A 19,741-nucleotide genomic window follows, 5' to 3' on the forward strand; every position below is an offset into this window, starting at 1 on the left:
CATTTTTGTCAGCTAAATGTATGGGTGTGAGGTGGAACCTGACAGTTACTTTAATTTGCATTTCTATGATTATTAGTAATTTGGAGTATCTTTTCATATGATATGATTTCACATGATTTATTGATCACTTGAATCAATAAATTTATTGATAGATTTCATCTCATATGATTTTTTTATACTTTGGATGTCTTCCCTTAAGAAATATTCATATCCTTTGAGCAGCTTTCATTTGGGAGATTTATTGTTATAAATTTGAATCAACTCCTTATATAACTTAGATATCAGACTTTTATCAGAGAAACTTGATATAAAGTTTTTTCCCAGTTAATGTTTTCCCTTAGCTGTATTGGATTTATCTATGCAAAACCATTTTAATTTTATGTAGTTAATTGTCTTTTCTTTCTCTTGTGGTCTTTTCTGTCCCTGTTTTGCCACAATTTCTTAGTGTTGTCTTATTTCATTTGTAGGAATAAAGTCAATATTGATATTGGCATGGTTCAGTGCTTCATTAGGAAAGTACCTCATTGTTTTTTGGCAATAATCTTACATTTAGAGCAACAGCAGCTAAATTAATTTTTACAGACAATATGAAAACTATGTGATTTTTACCACCATCCACTCCTTTTTTGCCACTTCACCATTATCAATATGGAAAAAGAAAGAAAACCACATGGGACCAAAGGCCATTTTGTATTTCATTTTGTTCCACAGGATGCTGTGGCCAAAGTGTTCATATTGCTGGCAGTAGAGCAGTAGATGACCTTCAATTTGACTTAACCAAAAAGCCAATACCAATCAAAACAGAACTTCTTGACTTTTTATGTGTGTCATGGACCCCTTTAGGAGTCTAGTGGAGCTAATGGATTCTTCATAATGTTTTAAAATGAATAAAATGAAATATATTGGATTACAAACGAAAGCTATTAGATTGAAATACAGTTATTAACACTTTTTTAAGTTCATGGGTTGAGAAACCCTAATCTGCAGAAGACAACATTATATTACCCCGAAGCAAAGCACAGAAGGTATTTATGCAACAGAGGAAAAGAATACAATCCAGTGAAACGTAGGTAGAAATGTACAATTTCTATTAGGGAATTTTTAATGGATTCGCGCCTTGAGATGGTTCAAAAGAATATACTCAGGAAGCTTCTCAATGATGAACTTTTCCTATTGGTCTCAGAAGGATTGATATCTGTAGCACATCCCTTACTCTATCAATAAATGAATCCTATAGCAGTCTTGGCAACTCACATTACAGTCTCCTGGAAGATGCTATCAATGTGTAGAAAAATTAGATTGAGGCCAGAAAATGTGATGTTTTATAGCACTTCTTATGGACTGCTTATGGATTCTAGCCATCTGGATAAGCTATGTAATGACCCGAATATGGCTATTGAAGCATTAAAATGTCAATACTACAATCCTGCTCCTTGACTCTTTAGTCACATTCTGACTACTTGGCAAAGGTAGATGCCAAGAAACCTACTTGATTGATCAGCAGTCTGGCCTGGCTCCTGGAGCGTCCTTCGGATGAGAGCAGATGTGTAAAATCTGGAAGAAATGGATATTATTGAATACAAGCAGATATTGGTCAATAGAGTAGATTTTCTGGAAAACATTTTTGCCATATTTGAGGGATAGACCTTCTCCATCAACTATGAAGATAACTCAGTGAAACATTTTGCATTTATATATGTAAATTGAGAAGTTAGTATAGGATTAAAAGGTGAGTCATTATTATATCTGGGATGGAGGAAAACGGGACAGAGATTAGTGTATTCTTCTTCGATCCACTTATATAAGACGATAAAGGTATAGGTTTGTGGCGCTACTTTGTTGAGCTCAAAATACATTCACTCACCCACATAATTCAAGTATCTTTACTTTTTTATTGTCCTAAATGCAATTATTTGGTGGCTTCGGTGTTGGTTTCGGTTTTTAACATCTTTGTTTTTATTTCAAACTTCACTTGATCTTGCCATCTCCTTAAGCTATTATCCTATTTTTTTTTCTCCCTTTCACTGCCAAACTGTCAGCTGCTGGGTGTTAGAATAGTTAGAGCGATGAGGTCCATTATCAGTCAGGAAGACCTGAGTTCGAATCTTGTCTCAGACACTCACTGTGTGACCCTGAACAAACCTCTTAACTTTTCTTGTCTTCAGTTTTCTTACCTGTAAAATGGTGACAGTAACAGCACCTGCTTCAATTAGGTTGCTGTGCGGCTCAAATGAAATGACATGTAATGCTTATCTTGCAAATTTGAACAAGATTTACAAATGCTGGCTAGTTATTTTTATTTAAAAAGGAGGTTTACGCTTATTGCCTTCACTTCCTTACCTTCCAGTCACTTCTCAAACCCTTGAAAGCTGGCTTCCAACTTCATCACTCTTCTCCCTAAGGTTACTGGTGATCTCTTAACTGCCAGATTCAATACACAGTGCTGGCTTATCTTTCTTGACCTCTCTAAATCTCTGGACAGTATTGACCGCTCCTTCCTCCCTGGGTTTCATGATGTTGCTTTCTCCTGTTTCTCCTTCTACCTGTCTATTCACTCTTCCTAAGGTCTCTTTTGCAGAAGGATCATCCCTGTTCCACCCTCTTTTTATGATTACCCTTCAGCTCCCTATTGGGACATCCTTTCTTAGTTCTCTACATTCTCTCTCTCTCCTCTCTCTCTCTCCTCTCTCTCTCCTCTTCCCTCTCTCTCTCTCTCTCTCTCTCTAAATGATTTCATCAGTTTCTGTGATTCAGTTAGATCTCTATGTAGATGTGATTTCCCAAATCCACATATCCAGCCCTCATGCTTCTCCTGAGTTCCAATGCCATAGTGCCAACTTCCTCCTAGATAGACCCACCTAGGTATTCTGTAGCCATTTTAAACTCAATATATCCGAAATAGAAATTATCATCTTCCTCCCCACAACCCATCCATCCTTCAAACTTCCTTAATTCAGCCAAAAGCACTACCTTCCAGTCACCAGGTTCACAATCCTGGAGTCATCCTCAGTTCTACTCTTTTCTTGATCACCTGCCGTATACAATGCCATATGAAGTCTTGTGGATTATATTTCCATAACATCTCCTTCATCCGTACCCTTGTCCCTATTTACCCAAATGCCCTACTGGTTCAAGCCCTCCTCACCTCTCATCTTATCTATTACAGTATCCTCCTCCTTGAGCTTCCTGCCTCCAGTCTCCCCTTTCCAATCCATCCTCTACACAGCCAAGGTATTGATATTTGTATGGCACAGGTTGGACCATGGTATCTACCTCTCAGGAAATTGCAGTGATTCCCTCTTACCTTTATGATAACAGACTCCTGTGTTTGACATTTAAAGCCCTCCACAATTTGGCCACAACCCCAATTGTAGACAGTTTTCACATTACTCCCCCTCATTCATTCCACATTCCAGCCAACTTGGTCTACACTTGCTCTTCCCTATAGAAGATATTCCATCTACTACCCTTTGTACCCATTACAAAGCATCCTCGCCTCTACCTCTTGGAGTCATCAGCTCCATTCAAAGTTCAGTTCAAATATCACCTTCTGTACCACTCCTCTCCTGGTGACCCTGTGGGAATATGAAACATGGTATAGAAGCTTATTCCCACCTACCCTCCCGTTAACATCCCAACATCCCCTGTAAAGTTCTAAAAATGTACAATATTAAATAATAAAGAGAATCAAATGTAAGCTCCTGGACACTGAGTCCAGAACTTTAAAAAAAAAAGAATTTTAGAATCCTACAAAAGTCCTGGAAGGAGACAAATCAGTGTAGGTGGAAAGTTCTACACAGTATGAAACTGCCTGGTCCCACGGGGCAGGTGATCTCATAGCCCTGTTGACTGAACAGAGCCCAGCTTAGATGCAGCCCAGAAAGACCCTGAGCAGAACCTGTAACAAGGGGATGATGGAGGAGAAAGTTCCCAGGCAGAGTCCAGCACAGGGGTAGTCCCAGAGCAATGAAACAATGAGAGAAAAGTTCAAAACAGAATCCAGCATGAGTCCTTCCCTGGAACTCCACAGCTGCAGGAGAAAGAGACCAGAGACAAAGAAGGTCCTGGAACCCTGGCTACAGTAGAAGGCCCTTAAGCAGCATCCACGCACCCTGGACCTGAATCAAACAATTCTTGAAGAAGATGGGATCCCACTCTCAAGCAGGGCCTGCCTACAACATCCAAGAGAATGAGAGGAATTGTTGTCATTCTTCATTTTCAAAGAGGACAAATGATATCATGGGGCGATGTCTTGCAGGGAAATTAGATTTAAGTGAGGCAGAGTTGCACAAAGTTGTTATCCTCACTCTCTCTTCTAGAATCATCAAAGTCCAATGGCAGGACAAAAGTCAAGATGGCTGGTGATGGCCCAGGATGCAGTAGGTGACCTTGGCTTCTTTGGTGCCTGACCAAGCTCTAAGCACTTCACAGCCCCTGCTTTAGCTGCCTTCATGGCCATTCAAAAAGATTGTTCTCATCTACCCATTCCACCAGGGGAATAGTCATCCCCCTAACTCACTGATGGGTTTGAGGCCTATTGATTGCCAGTTGAATGTTGGGTAGCAGATAGACACCAAAGGTGAGTGACTACCCCTGAAAAGGGCTCAGCAGCCCTCACACCAGAGGTGCTAGTTCTCCTTATGAGAGGAATTGAATCCAAGTACAAGCCTCCAACCCAGACACTGAGCCTAGTTATGTGAGCAAACCAAAGAAAATGCCAGATGCAATGAAAAAATGCCTTGGATGGAAAGACGTTCAAGGGGTAAACCTAAAAGAAAGAATAACTCTACAAGTCTAAGCGGAATCTGAAAGGAAAAAAAAACATCCTGGCTACCAAGACTACAAGACTACCCAGAAGAAAAGAAACAAGTGATACTAATGGAATAGCTAGGGATGAAAGAAGAACCAGAAGAATCAATACCTTAAAACAGACAGAAGGAAGCCTTACCTACAAACTAAGTTTCTACTGAAAACTAGAATGAGACAAACAGAAAAAAAAATACAACTCAATGAAACAACATGAGATATTAAAAACAAAAGCAAAGGGTTGAAAATGTTTAAAAAGAAAATGTTGGAAATATATAAAATAACTGACAGAAAAGAGGTCAAGGAGAGAATCTCAGAATTATTGGACTACCTGAAAATCACAACCCCTAGAAAAGCTTGGAAACCATATAAAAACTTTGCAGATCTCTTAGAAACCACAGTGTAAATTTAAAATAGAAAGAATTCACCAATCACTTCTGGGAGAAAAAAAAAAACCCTGCAAATTCCAGGAACATCATAGCCAAAACCCTGAGCCCTCAGCTCAAAGAAAAAAATACTGCAGACAGCAAAAGAAGAAATAGTACCAAATGTACCAAAGAGCCACAGATAGGACCCAACAAGGCTCAAGAGCTTCCACAAGCAAGAAAAGGAGAGGTTGGAATGTGATATTTTGAAAGATAAAAGCTTTGCTACCAAGAGTAACCTATCCATAAAAATCAAACTATTCTACAGGGGAGGATATGTTCCTTTAATAAAGTAGAGGGTTTCTAATCATTCCTGAGCAGACACTTTGAAATAGAAACGCAGAAGTCTAGAAAAATATAGAAAGATATATATTTGTTCATTTTGAAGGAACTATATGGGTATGAATTGTTTACATTTTAATAGAGTAAGATGAAATGTCTTCTCGGCATCTTAATATCTTCAAGTATCATAAATTTAGAACTATAAATAAGATGGAGAAAACCTGGGAGTGGTTCTATTCTATTTTGATAATCTTAGAAGAAATTGAAAATGGAAAGGATAAGTGACTATACTGAGAGGAAAAGAAGACAAAAAGGAGGAAAAATACTATCTCACACAATAGAGATGCATAATTTGAAGTGAGTTCAAATTTGGTGGCAGAAGTGGGAGGGAATTGGCATCGCATGAACCTCACTTTCATCTGAACTGGACAAAGGAAATTTAAACACAAGTTTACAAACATAGGGACACACACAGAGACATTGTACTATAGAAATACATCAAGTTCTAAAGGGAAGAAATCAAACAACAGTGGGGGATGAGGGAGGGCAGGAGAGTTAACAGAATCATTACGAGTAAAACACACTGGAGTGGTGAGTGTGGGGGGAGAGAATTAAAAGGGAAAAAAGAAAGAATAAAATCCTGGGAACAGGCCAGTCCAACAAAATGCTGCTTATAAAAAACATACTTGAAACATAAAAATGTATATAGAATTAAAATGAAAGACTTCAGCAATATTTAGGCTTTATCTGAATTCAAAAGCAGAGATAGTGATCACAATTTCAGATGCATCTGTGTTAAATATACAAATGATAAAATTACATTTCAAACAAACTACATTACACTTAAAGTCACCATAAATAATGAATCATTATCAATATATAACACCTGTACATGAAACATTTAAAAGTTAATCAGATGGCTGAGAGAAATACACATTAAGACCATAACATTAGAGAAACGCAATGTACCTCTTTCAGTCCTGAAATAATTTAACCAAAACATAAGCAAGAAAGAATTCAAGGACCTACATAAAATGTTAGAAAAAAAGAAAGTAGAGAAATGATAATTACTAATTGCGAACAGAATACTTCTCAGCCATTCATGCGCCTTTAAAAAAATTTATTATGTATTTGAGCATAAAGACCTCACCAATGATATAAAAAAGCAGAAATATTCAACCCATGATTTATTGGTCATTTACAATAAAAATTTTATTAAGCAAAAGTTCTTTGAGGAAAGAATTAACAATAAATTGGAACCTAAGTAATTTAACCTTAGGAACCAGTGAATCAAAGAACAAATTATAAAAACAATAGAAAATTTCATCAAAAAATGATAATAATGAAACAACATACCAAAACTTATGGAATACAGCTAATGTGGTCCTTAGGAGAAAATTGTATCTCTAAAACTCTTACATCAACAAAAAAAGAAAGAACAAATCAATGAATTAGACATGCAGCAGAAAATATTGAATAAGAATAAATCTAACTAAACAGCAAAGTAAAACTTCTGAAAATCCGAAACTAAAAAATTGAAAGCAAAAAAAAGCCACATTAATAAATAAAACAAGGAACTGCTTTTTTATCTAATAAAATAGATAAACAGCTAATCTGCTTCAAAAAAAGAGAGGAAGACCAACTTTTAATGTCAAAAATATAAAAGGATAATTCCAACAATTGACAAAGTAAAGTAATTATCAGAAATTATTTTGCCTAATTTTGTGCTAACAAAACTTATAACTTAGATGAAATGGATAAATATTTACAGTAATATAAAATGCCCATATTAGCAGAAAAAATGGTTAAATAGCCCAATATTTGAAAAAGAAACTGAGTAAGTCATAAATGAACTCACAAACCACAAAACCTCCAGAGCCACATGAATTTTCAAGTGACTTCTGTTCTAAGGATAGTTAATACCAATATTATGTAACCTGTTTTAATAAATGCGGGGCAGGGGAGGAAGGAGGACCTTTCCACTTTCTGTGATATGAATATTGTCTTAATACCTAAGCCAGAAGGAGACAAAACGGAAATAAAACTATAGACTAATATCCCTAATGAAGGTTGACATAAAAATTTTGAATAAATGTTATAACATTAAAATGATTATATGTGGTGATGAGGATTTATATCTGGAATGCAGGATTGGCTCACTATAAGGGAGCCATTAAAAAAACACATCATCAATGTAAATAATAAAACCTCATAATTATATCAATAGATGCTGAAAAAACTTTGAACAAAATCCAACACATTTCTGTCTGTGATTGTGTGTGTGTGTTATTAGAAAGCGTAAGACTAAATGGACTTTTCCTTAATATAATGAATAACATCTATCAGAAACCAAGATCAGACAGTATATGTTATGGAAAAAATTTAGAGGCCTTTCCAATAAAATCAGAGGTAAAATATGGATTCTCATCACCACTACTACTTAACATAATTCTGGAAATTCTTGGAATAGCAATAAGAGAAGAAAGAGAAATCAAGGGAATGAATATAGGCAGAGAGGAGAAAAATCTCACTTTTTATAGATGATATAACTATCTAAAGAACCCTAAAGAGTCAACTAAAAATTAATCAAAACTATTCATAAATTCAGCAAAGTTGCAGGATATAAAATAAACGCACAAAAAATCGTCACTATTCCTGTATCTTACCAATAAAAGTTAAGTCATTAAACGTTTATTGTCTTACTATGTGCCAGGCTACCCTTAAGGAGCTCACAATCTAAACCCAGAAGGAAGAGACAAAAAGCAAAATTCCATTCAAAACAACTAAGATGGTATCAAATAGTTGAGGGTCTTTCTACAACCGGAGTTGTCTATCTATAACTCCAAAACACTCTTTACAGAAACAGACCCAAATAATTGGAAATATGGTCATTTTCTGTAGGTAAGTCATGCCAAAATAGTAAACATGACCAAATTACCTAAATTAATTTACTTAGTGCTGTACCAATCAAATTGACAAAAATAATTTTTAGACCGAGAAAAAAATTATGTAGTTCATCTAGAGGAAGAAAAGTTTGAAAATTTTAAAAGTAATCATGAAAAAATAAGAAAAGAGGACTAGCAGAATCAGATCTCAAATTGCTACAAAGCATTAATCATCAAAATGATTGTTACTGGTTCAAAAAGAAAGGTTGATAAGGAGATATAGACCATGCAAAAGCAAACAAACACAGTAGCATAGTGTTTGATGAATCAAAAGACCCCAGTTACTGGGGAAAGGAATCATTCAAAAAAAAACAGAAAACAAAAAAACTACTGCTGGGGAAACCAGAAAGCATTCTGGAAGAAATTAGACATTTACCAACACCTCACACCCTATACCACAATAAGTTCCAAAGGTATACATGACCCTGACATAACAGGTGTTATCATGAGCAAATTATAGGAGCAAGGAAGAAATTACCTTTCTGATATAAGAGTAAGAGTGGCTTTCATAACTGAACAAGGAACTGAGGTCATACAAAATAAAATGGACAATTTTGATTGTATGACATTTAAAAGTTTTTGCTTGAGCAAAAGCAATGTGGTTAAAATTGGAAGAGAAACAAATCTTCAGGGGAAACTGGAAAATGGAAAGGGAAAAAAAACTTTAAACATTTTCCCTGATAAACATCTCATATCCAAGATACAGGAGTAATTGATTCAAATTTCTAAGATGAAGAACCATTTCCCAATAGATGGTAAAGGATATGAACAGGCAGTTTTCCAGTGAGGAAATCCAAGACATCAACAACTATGTGGAAATTAATTTCTACATCACTAATATTTACAGAAATGGGAATAAGTGCAACAGAGAAGACCTCTATTAATTGATTTAAAATCAAAGTATGCCGAATTAGGGGGAAAAAATCATGCAATGACAACATTGTAAAGAAATCTATTTTGAAAGACTCTAAAATTCTAATTAGTGCTATAACAAATAATTCCAGAGAACTGGTGATGAACATAGTAACCACCTCCTGTCAGAGAGGCAACAAATTCAAAGTTCAGAATGACAAATACATTTTTGGACATGGCCAAAGAGAGAATTCACTCGCTTTGACTGTGTGTATTTATTACAAGGATTTTCTTTTGTAGTTATTTAATTGGGAGGGGGAATAAAAATAAGAAAAAAATGTAAAGCTTCAGTTGATTCCTTCTTACCTTCAGGATAAAATATAAACTCTTCTGTCTGGCTTCTAAAGTTTTTCATCATTTGGTTGTAAACTATCTTTCCACACTGATCACACATCACTCTCTCTCTCATATAGTCCACATTCCAAACAGCTACTTGCTTTTTCTCATACTTAACATTCTATCTCCTTCCTTGGTACCTTGGCACAGACTATCACCCACATCTGAAAGGCTTTCTCTCCTTATATCCACCTCTCAGAATCTTTCATTTCCTTCAAAGTGCAGCTCAGGTTCCACCTATTACTCATTATATTGGCAAAGATGACAAGAGAGGAAAATAACCAAATTAGAGGGGCCAGAGGAAAACAAGCACACTTGTTCATTGTTGGTAGAATTGTGAATTGGTCTAACCATTCTGGTCAGCAATTTAAAACTATGCCTAAAATGTCACTAAACTATTCATCCCTTTAAGTCAGCAAGACGACTATTACATAGATATCCCCAAAGACATCAAAGGAAGAGGGAAATGATCCTTGTGTGTAAAAAATATTTATAGCAACTCCTTTTGTAGCAACAATGAATTGGAAACTATGGGCATATCTTCCCCGCCTTCCTTAAAAAAATTCTTTTATTTATATATACACATCACCATGTGTGTGTGATTTTATTTTCGTCTCTGTTCCCCAGAACCTAGCAGAGGGCCAGGTATTTAATAGTTCTTTAAAAAATTAAAATGAAAAAAAGCTATGAGGTTGAGTCTTAACCAAGGCAAAGCTAGATTCTGAAGATATAATATTCAATAAATAACAAAATTCAGTCTTTTATTTTTGGAAGTGCCTTTTCCTATTGGCTAGTTGAATTATCTGTTCACATTTTATATTTTAGGAATTATTCTATATTAGATGAGATTGAAATTATTTAAAATGGTGCCAGAATCAGGGCCTGAGTTTAAATCCTGCCTCAGACACTTGTAGATATGTGTCCCTGAACAAATCACTTGACGTCCCTTGGACTCATTTTCTTCATGTGTAAAATGAGGGTGTAGGAGTACTCAACTGCCTCTAACGTCCCTCCCAGCTCTAAAGCAGAGGCGTTGAACATACAGTCTGCAGACCACATGCAGCCCACAGGCCTGTACCAGATCAAAGTGCAGTTCCCATCTGATTTTAATGCGTTAATGTATTGACAAAGAAAGAATAGTTAAACCTGTGTGGTTTCCTAAGTCAGAATGTGGCATATAGGGTTCCCTACATACAGTTCCATGGACCTGTTTCTACCTGAGTTTGACACCACTGCTTTAAATCTATATTCCTATGACTTTCTTTTCATCCCTGGTTTAGCAATAAAAAAGATTCAATTCGTCATGTAAGGCCCAAAAGGTAATATGATCTCCACCCAGGACCCTACTTTCCACATAGTAGGAGCTCAGTAACAATTTATGGAATTAGATTAAAATGTTTGATCTACTGGGAGCTTGCTCCAGTTTTGTTTGGAGGCCTTAGCTATGGAAGCCTTCAATATGGTTCTCTTAACAATTGCCCCGGAAGTCCATCTGCTCTTGCTTAGGACTACCAAGGCTGGTCTTTCAGAATGGGGTTAAACATGGAACTTGGCTTCTAGATTCAAGCTGAATTCAAATCTTGGATTGGAATATTTGAGGAACTTCATGTGTTTATGTTGGGCTGATGAGAGGCCATTGAGAGTATTTTTCTCCCCCATCAAAAATTAATTTTTTATTTAAGTTGACTACAGGAAGGATAAATTTAACTAACTCTTAGTTACACCCTCGTAAAGGTAGAACTGGAAATTCTGTGCGGCTAGAGATAGACCCACAAGAAATTGATTTTCCAGTTCTATTTCCAGACTTTTATTTTCCACCCCCCTACCCTCCATAGATGTCCAAGTGATCTTCTGACAGACTCAGTAAACTGGATGGTTTTGTGGGCAGGTGAACTTGTCAAGTTCAATTAAGCACTACTTGGTAAATATTATTCTTGGTTTGGATGGGCTAAAGTTCGTGGCTGGGTTGAGTTGGTTTTTTTTTCTATACTTTTCTGACTGCAAATCATCATTGATTATAAATAACCCTTAATAAGCCATTAGATGATGATGTGGTCTAATTACATTTAAGTGGAAATGTGTCTTTCCTTTTTAGGTATACTGATTTTTCCAGCCTCTTACCAGCTAGGATTCCACATAAAGCCTGGAACTTCCCTAAGCTTTTTGCTGTCTCTGTTTAATAGATTTGTAGTGGGAACATGCAATGCAGGCTTGACCTCTCCCCCTTCCATTAATACTACTCTTGGGTTACCCCATGGTTTTCTTTATTGCTCTTATGTAAGCACAAACTTAAAGGGACACCTCTTTTTAGTCACTGATAATTGGAAAGTTATATTTGTGTGTGTGTGTGTGTGTGTGTGTGTGTGTGTGTGTAGTGTGTGTGTTGTTTTGATTTGTTTTGTTTTTAAGAAATCAGGTCCCTGAAATGCCTTACTAAATGATGTAGAGAATTGGACTTGGAATCAAGAAAGCTTGAGTTCAAATCTTACAAGCTTTGTGACCTTGGAACTTAACCAAGGTCAACCAGTCTAAGTAAAGCCAGTTTACTTAACTAAAATTAGGAAGGTTAGACTCGATTACCTCTTGGTTCTCCTTCTACCCAACTGTCCCTTCTTGGTCTCCTTTGCAGGATCTTCATCCAGGTCATGACAATTAATCATGGGTACATCCTGAGCCCTCTCCTCTCCAACCTCTACCCCGTTACATTTAATAATATCATCAGCTCCCATAGATTCAATTCAATTCAAAAAATTAAGACCTGTATCAGGGCTGTCCAACCTTAGGTTTTTATTGAAACAATAGACGATATATTTTGATTTTCCATTTTAGTGAGAGCTCTGCGGTAGCGCCGCTTCATTTACTAAAGCATTTATGTAAATTTCTGTGCTTGTAGGTGGGCTGCGTAAATCGCCAGCTCTGCTGTGCCACATTTTGGACAGCCCTGATCTATATGATAAACTACCTGTCCAACCCTGAACTATCTGCTGACCTCCAGTCTCACATCTCCAACTGCCTATGAACATCTCGGACACGATGTTCCACACACATCTTAAACTCACTTGTACAAAACTGAACTCACTATATATCCCCCAAACCTTCACCTTCTCCTAATTTCCCTATTGTCAAAAATACCAGCAGCCTCCCCATCCTCCAGGCTTACAGCCTAGAGGTCACTTTCAACTCTGCATGTTCTCTTGCCCCCCTACCCCATTCTGTTTCCAAATCCTTCCAATTCCACTTTTATGAAGGTATATATTCTCTCTTTTCTTCTCTGACACTGCTACTAGCCTAGCACAGGCCCTCATAGCCTCATGCCTGGACTATTACAATAGCCTGTTGATGGGTCCATCTTATTCAAGTCTCTCCCCACTCCAGTTCATCCATGATCTTCCTAAGCACAGATCTGATGAGATCAACCCCTCGTATACTGAATAAACTCCAGTGACTCCCAGTCAACTTTGTAATTTACACGCGCACACACACACACACAGACTACTCTGCATCTAGTGTCACCAGCTTCCTTAAACAAAACACCCCATCTACCAACTGTGGACATTTTCACTGCCTGTCCCCCATGCCTGGAACTCTCTGACTCTTGGCTTCCCTGGCTCTCTTCAAGTCTCACCTTTTGCCTTTTTCAATCCTCCTTTATCTTAGTGCCTTCCCTCTAAAATTATCCCCAATTTTTTGTGAAGGTAGCTTGTTTATACTTAGTTGTTTGCATGTTGTCTCCCCCATTAGACTGTGTACTCAATGTCTTTTAACTTTCTTTGTAGTGCTTAGCACAGTTCCTGGAACATAGAAGTCACTTAATAAATGTTTATTGACTGACTGACACCTAAGGGTCCTCTAGCTCTAGATCTCTGACCCTATGTTGACCCGATTGCTCAAATTTAATCAGAGGCTTCACTTAAAGATAACTTGAAGGTTTCACCTGTGAGCCATGCTCTGTACAGACACGCCATTTTCTTTGTGCCTTTGAAAACAATCTTGTGTGATCATTTTGCTTACTCTTCGACAGGCATCGGGAGGCAGGAAAAATCTTTACTTAATGTCATGAAAGTAAATTGTTTAGAACTACTTTAGGGTCTGATTTAATTCCTTAAAATGTTTTAATATTATGGACCTTGCTAAGCCACTCATATTTGAAAAGATACTCAAACAACTTCTCCAAAATTGGTTGGTCTAAATTTATAAGTCACTGTACTGAGTTGTGTCAGATCCCTTATCTCAGAACCATGGCTGTAGTTTTAATGGGCCTTGGAAATAATACCCTAGAGCCAAAACAGCTTGCACTTCATCTTTATTGATACATCAGGGATATTTCACTTAAGCAGACCCTTAGGAAAGGAAGGAAGGAAGGAAGGGAAAGGGAGAAAGGAAAGAAAGAAAAGAGGAGAAGAACTAGAGAAAGAAAGGAAGAAAGATGGTCAACTTTAGGTGGTCTTTCGATATCTTAAGTTCGTTTTTCTGAAATCTTTGAGAAATTATTTTTAAAGCACTTAAATACATGGTGGGGAAGGGGGAGGAGAAAGATTAGACAAGTAGTTTGCTTTAATTTAAAACTGTATTGGTTGGTGGGGGGAGGGGTAAGCTATAGTAGTTTTATGAGAACCTTAGACACCACAATAGATTATCTTCCAAATTTTTCATGTACTAGGAAAAGCAAGATTAGAGTTCTTGGTACAGATGCAGTTGTCGATTGTAGTATCATTTTACTTTAATGCAAACTGTGTGGGAGGCAAAAGCAAGAGAGTGAAGTTGGGTCCCAAAGTCAGGTGAAAGTTGTGTCTTAGCTTACCCAAATTGCTGAACTGTATGGACTTTCCAAGGTGGGTCCTCTCAGTTCTCTGAGTCAGAGTTTTAAGAGGTCATAGAAAAACCTAAAGTTCAGTATTTCATTTCACCTGCCCCATCTCCTACAAATTCTCATTTTCCTTCTCTCCCCTTCATGTAGGCCACAAATTCTCACACCAATGAAGTGGTGGCAATTAAGAAAATGTCTTACACTGGGAAACAAACCAATGAGGTAAGATCAAGGCGATTCTGTATTGAAACGGGTCTAAATGAAGCAAGTTACAGGGGCTTTCCTGTGACAATGGGAATGAGTTCTTCAGACATTCCTTTAACACATCTTTTTTCTTTCCACACAAGGCTGACACAAGTATGCCCATTGGTCTAGCTCACTCCAGTCTGTTTTGAAGTGGATTTAATTAAGTCAGAGGCAATGCAGATAGTATGAGGGTTAGTCGAATGGCTCTATTATCATATGTTGCATGAGAGATTGCATTTGCATATTTGAATTAAAGTAATAATAAAAGTTCATATAACATATTCATGGCTTATGCAATGTCCTAAGTCACTGTTTAGCATATGTGCTATATAGATATTTTAAATATCGAATGTGATGCTATAGATATGAACATTTGAAATTAAAGACTTTTCTGCTTAAACTAAAATTCTTTCTTATCTGCTTCACCACAGAAATGGCAGGATATTCTTAAGGAAGTCAAATTTTTACGTCAGTTGAAGCACCCCAACACCATTGAATATAAGGGCTGCTACTTGAAAGAACACACTGCCTGGGTAAGTCAGAAGTAACTTTGCTATTTCTTTGCCCTGCCCTATTACTACCCAACAGGGGCAGCTAGGTGGCACAGTAGATAGAGTTCTGGGCCTGGAGTCAGGAAGGCTCATCTTCCTGAGTTCAAATGCAACCTCAGATATTTACTAGCTATGTGACCCAGGGTCTTATCCTGTTTGCCTCAGTTTCCTCATCTATAAAATAAGCTAGAGAAGGAAATGGCAAACCACTCTAGTATCTCTGCCAATAAAACCACAAATGGAGCCATGAAGAATCAGACATGACTGAAATGACTGAATAACATTATTACCCTCCAGTTATTTCTGTTCTTTGTGTTTATTAGCCACGGAAAATGTATTGTATGGGGTACATTGTGAGAGAGTAAACATTCTTCAATCAACAGTAGTCAACAGATAGTTATTTCACTCTTACTGTGTTCTTTGTGCTAAGTGTTGGCATACAAAGAAAGACAAAAAAAAGACCATTGTCCCTGCCCTCAGGGAGCTCACATTGTTTTTTTTGTTTTGTTTTGTTTTTCGAGGGGGGGAAGGCAGGGCAAATTGGGGTTAAGCGACTTGCCCAGGGTCACATAGCTAGTAAGTGTGTCAAGTGTCTGAGGCCGGATTTGAACTGAGGTCCTCCTGACTCCAGGGCCGGTGCTCTACTCACTGCGCCACCTAGCTGCCCTAGAGCTCACATTCTAATAGGGGAGACAATAAGCTAGCAACTATACACATACAGCGTGTATACTGTGTAAATGGGAGTTAATCTCAACAGGAAAGTGCTAGCAGTAGGAGAAAAACTAGGGAAGCCTCCTCTGTAATAGAACACACAAGGAAGAAGAAATAGTAGTTCCACCAGGATATTTTAAAGAAAGGTGGAGGTGAGGACCTAACTTGAAGCAAATAGGTTTTTGCTTCTGTCCCACAATTTTCACAATCTTAATTTATTAAATACATCCCTCTGTTCAATATCTCATTTGCTATTTTTGTATTTGCCAAATGGGTATCATCTAGAAGTCTAGTGTCCAGAATAAGAGAGGTGATTGTCCCACTCTATTGTGCTACAGTCAGGCTGTATTTGAACTCAAGACATTAATAAATGATTCTATGTCCAAGCTAGGAAAGGGTGGAGGGTTGGGGTGGGCTGGAGACCATGACAGCTGAGGATCAGATGAAGGCACTGGGCGTGTTTGGGTCACAGAGAAGCTCTGCTAGGCACATGGTATCATGGAATTCAATGATTGTTGGTAGAGCAGAGTTACCAAACTTCTGAATGCTCCCCCCCCACAAAAAAACCAAACAAACTAGATTTAAATGTAATTGGGAAATTTTTAAGAAAATAAATGCAATAATATTAGTTTGTGGTTTTCTAAGTTAATATGCAGTCTTCAGGGACCTTTTCTCTTTGAGTTTCACACCATGGATATATAGATCATGATTAGACTTCTTTTACTCATCCAGAACCAAGAGCACTAAGGAGATGGGGAAACATCTTGATGTCAAGAAAGCTTTCCTATCTGTCCATGAGAATGATCCCACTGGGGAATGGGCTGCCCCCAGGAGGAAGGTGGGCTCCCCATAAGTGGAACTCTTCAAGATGAGGCTGGGTGGCCACTTGTTACAGATGCTGTGGAAGAGATTCCTGTCTAAATACAGCTTGGACTGAATTTCCATTGCCAAGCTCCTTCCAACTGAGATTCTGTGATTCACAAATAGGGCACTTAGCATAACACCTGGGTGCTTAAAAAATACTTTTTAATGATAATGAAACTTCCTTTGCAACACCCCACATCCTGAGTGTCTTTGCTTATACATGAGTGTCTTTTTTCCAAGTTGGTCTTCCTAATAAGCATTCTTTACTTCTACAGTCTCACACCTGAAGTTCAGAACGGAATGTGGGCAGGCACCCATTCCCAAGATCTTTCCTCAGATAATGTAGAGGAGCCTGGGTTTGGGAGGCCAATTCTTCATAAACTGAGGTCAGGCAGCACCGAATAGTGGGAAAACACTGAGACTAGATGCAGTAGAGAGCTGGAAATCCCAGCTATGACACTATGTGATCCTGGATAAGCCTTATAAAAACCTCAGTTTCCTCATCTAAAAGATGGGAATAAAATACTGTCCTTTTCTCTCTTGTAGAGTTTTGAAGAGAATGCTTTGTAAATTTTAAAGTTACATATGAATATGAGCCATTATTATTATGATTACCAGCAATCTCAATAATCTCAAACATCCAAAAACCACAAAAGAAATTTATTCTTTTAGTTTTTACTTTTTGTTTAATGCCTTTGAGCAACCAGGTTAGAAAGACAAAACTCACGTGCTGCAGCTGAAGTAATTTTCCGCTATACGCATAGGAAAGCTTCCCAGGTCTCCACTCAGAAACTGTTTACCCTTAAGAATATAAATTCCCTGAGGACAGCGATATGCTTTTTTTTTTAGAGGCAATTGGGGTTAAGTGACTTGCCCAGGGTCACACAGCTAGTAAATGTTTGAGGCCAGATTTGGACTTAGGTCCTTTTTCATCCATGCTGGAAACCCGTGCAATGGTAGAGGCAGCTTGGCATACATACTAAAAAGCTCTCCAGACTTTAAATGAGCAGAGTTTGAGCTTCACTTCTGTCATTGGCCTTCTCAGAACCTGTGTCCTCATCTATGAAATGGTAGTGATAATATTGGTGATAATTACCCCTAAGCGATTACTGTGAGATGTCCAGTGAGATAATACATAAAAGCATTTCATCAGCCGTAAGCAGCTGTGTAAGTGTCAGCTGTTGTGAATTTACACCTAGCCAGATTAAGCAAGATCATGCTTTGGAAACCACTAAGCACTGTCTCAATGCAAGCTCTTACTGATATGATTATAGTAGGTTATACTGTGGTCAGAGGAGTTTTATTGTTTGGGATTTAGGAAAATGTACATAGTGGTCATTTCCTACTCACTAATATAGCTGGTTTACTTCCCCAGCTGCCAGTCTGCCTTCTCTTGGCTCATAGCTTATTAACCATCTCACAGTTTGCAAAATCTTGCTCAAGTATAGAAACAGCGCATGCATGTACACACACACACACACACACACACACACACACACACACACACACACAAAATACCTAATTGGCCACCTGGATTCCAGTTAATCTGGCCTCTTATAATTACCTTTTCTGGGGCAGCTAGATGGCCCAGTGAATAGAGCACCTGCCCTGGAATTAGGAAGATCTGACTTCAAATCTGGCTTCAGACACTTGATATTTACTAGCTGTGTGATCTTCGGCAAGTCGCTTAACCCCAATTGCCTTGCCTTCCCCCCTCCAAAAAAATAATGATGCCTTATTCTATTACAGTTGGTGATGGAATACTGTTTAGGATCAGCTTCTGACTTATTAGAAGGTAAGAGCTAAAATACTATTTCTTGATTCATGGTAATCTTTAAACAAGAACATTTTTTGCCCTTTATCATTTTGTATGAAATAGGCTTCTAAGGGAAATAAATTGGTGATGGTCTTGACTCAAGAACTGCGGGTGAGGATGCCCAGGTTATAAATTGGTGCTCTTTGCATAAAAGTGATTTGCAAACTTTCCAACACTATATATACCCATCTCTTGTTGGTATCATTCTCCCTAAGGGTTGTTTTGAAGCACTGTCACTATAAAAGCCATGGTCAGACTGGGTCTTGTCCAAAGAAGTATGGCCAGAGTGGTGAGAGCCATGCCATGCAAGGATCAGTTAAGAGAACTGGGGACCTTCAACCTGGAGAAAAAAAGACAGGGTTTGGCAGAACCTGACAAGTTTTCTCCAATGCACTTAACATAGGCTCGGGTCAGTTCCAAGAGTGAGAGACTCATTTAAACAACTACTTTACCTAAAACTAACTAATTTACCTTAAACAACTTTATTTACCTAAAAACTCTGAATCAATTAAAATTGGATGAAAATTTGGCAATGATGACAGAATTTAAAGAAGCGTACCATCTCCAATTTTATACCCTCCCCTCAAAAAAAAAAATTCTTCCTTAAGGATATGGAGACAGAAATTCTTCCTGCAAACCATCTAATCCTAAGAGCAGAAAAAGGAAAGATAATAAATAATTAGAGTTTAAAGACTGAATATATATTACAAAGTGTGGTCCTACCTGACTGTCATGAGGAAGAAAGACTAGCTTTATTCTGCTTGGCCCCAGATTGTCGGTGTTGCTGTTTGTCGTCAGCAGGGTGATGTCTTGACTTGCTAGTGAATTGGGTTTAAGTGAGGTAGGGCTGTGCAAAGTCATCAGCCTCACTCTCTCCTCCAGGGTCATCAGAGTCCAGTGGTAAGACATAGGTCAGGACCATGATGGCCCCAAGGCAGTGGAAAACCTTACCCGGTTTAAGCTAAGGTCTTTCCCAGGTCTCACTTTGTCTGAAGCAACACCCATTCAGTGATTAAGGCTAGGTAAGAAATGAAGCAAAA

The 19,741-nt window shown here is 37.8% G+C and overlaps 1 protein-coding gene across 3 annotated transcripts in view; it reads left to right on the plus strand.

The window, feature by feature from the left end:
* Positions 1 to 19,741, plus strand: part of TAOK3 (TAO kinase 3) — a 244,326-nt gene that overhangs the window by 109,529 nt on the left and 115,056 nt on the right. For all 3 annotated transcript variants that reach the window (XM_036759652.1, XM_036759661.1, XM_036759670.1), the window contains exons 4-6: positions 14,664 to 14,735; positions 15,191 to 15,292; positions 18,635 to 18,680. In XM_036759652.1, the coding sequence (XP_036615547.1) occupies positions 14,664 to 14,735; positions 15,191 to 15,292; positions 18,635 to 18,680 (220 nt within the window). The remainder of the gene's footprint in view (positions 1 to 14,663; positions 14,736 to 15,190; positions 15,293 to 18,634; positions 18,681 to 19,741) is intronic.

The sequence above is a fragment of the Trichosurus vulpecula genome, chromosome 1 (genome assembly GCF_011100635.1).
Source record: "Trichosurus vulpecula isolate mTriVul1 chromosome 1, mTriVul1.pri, whole genome shotgun sequence".
NCBI lineage: Eukaryota > Metazoa > Chordata > Mammalia > Diprotodontia > Phalangeridae > Trichosurus > Trichosurus vulpecula.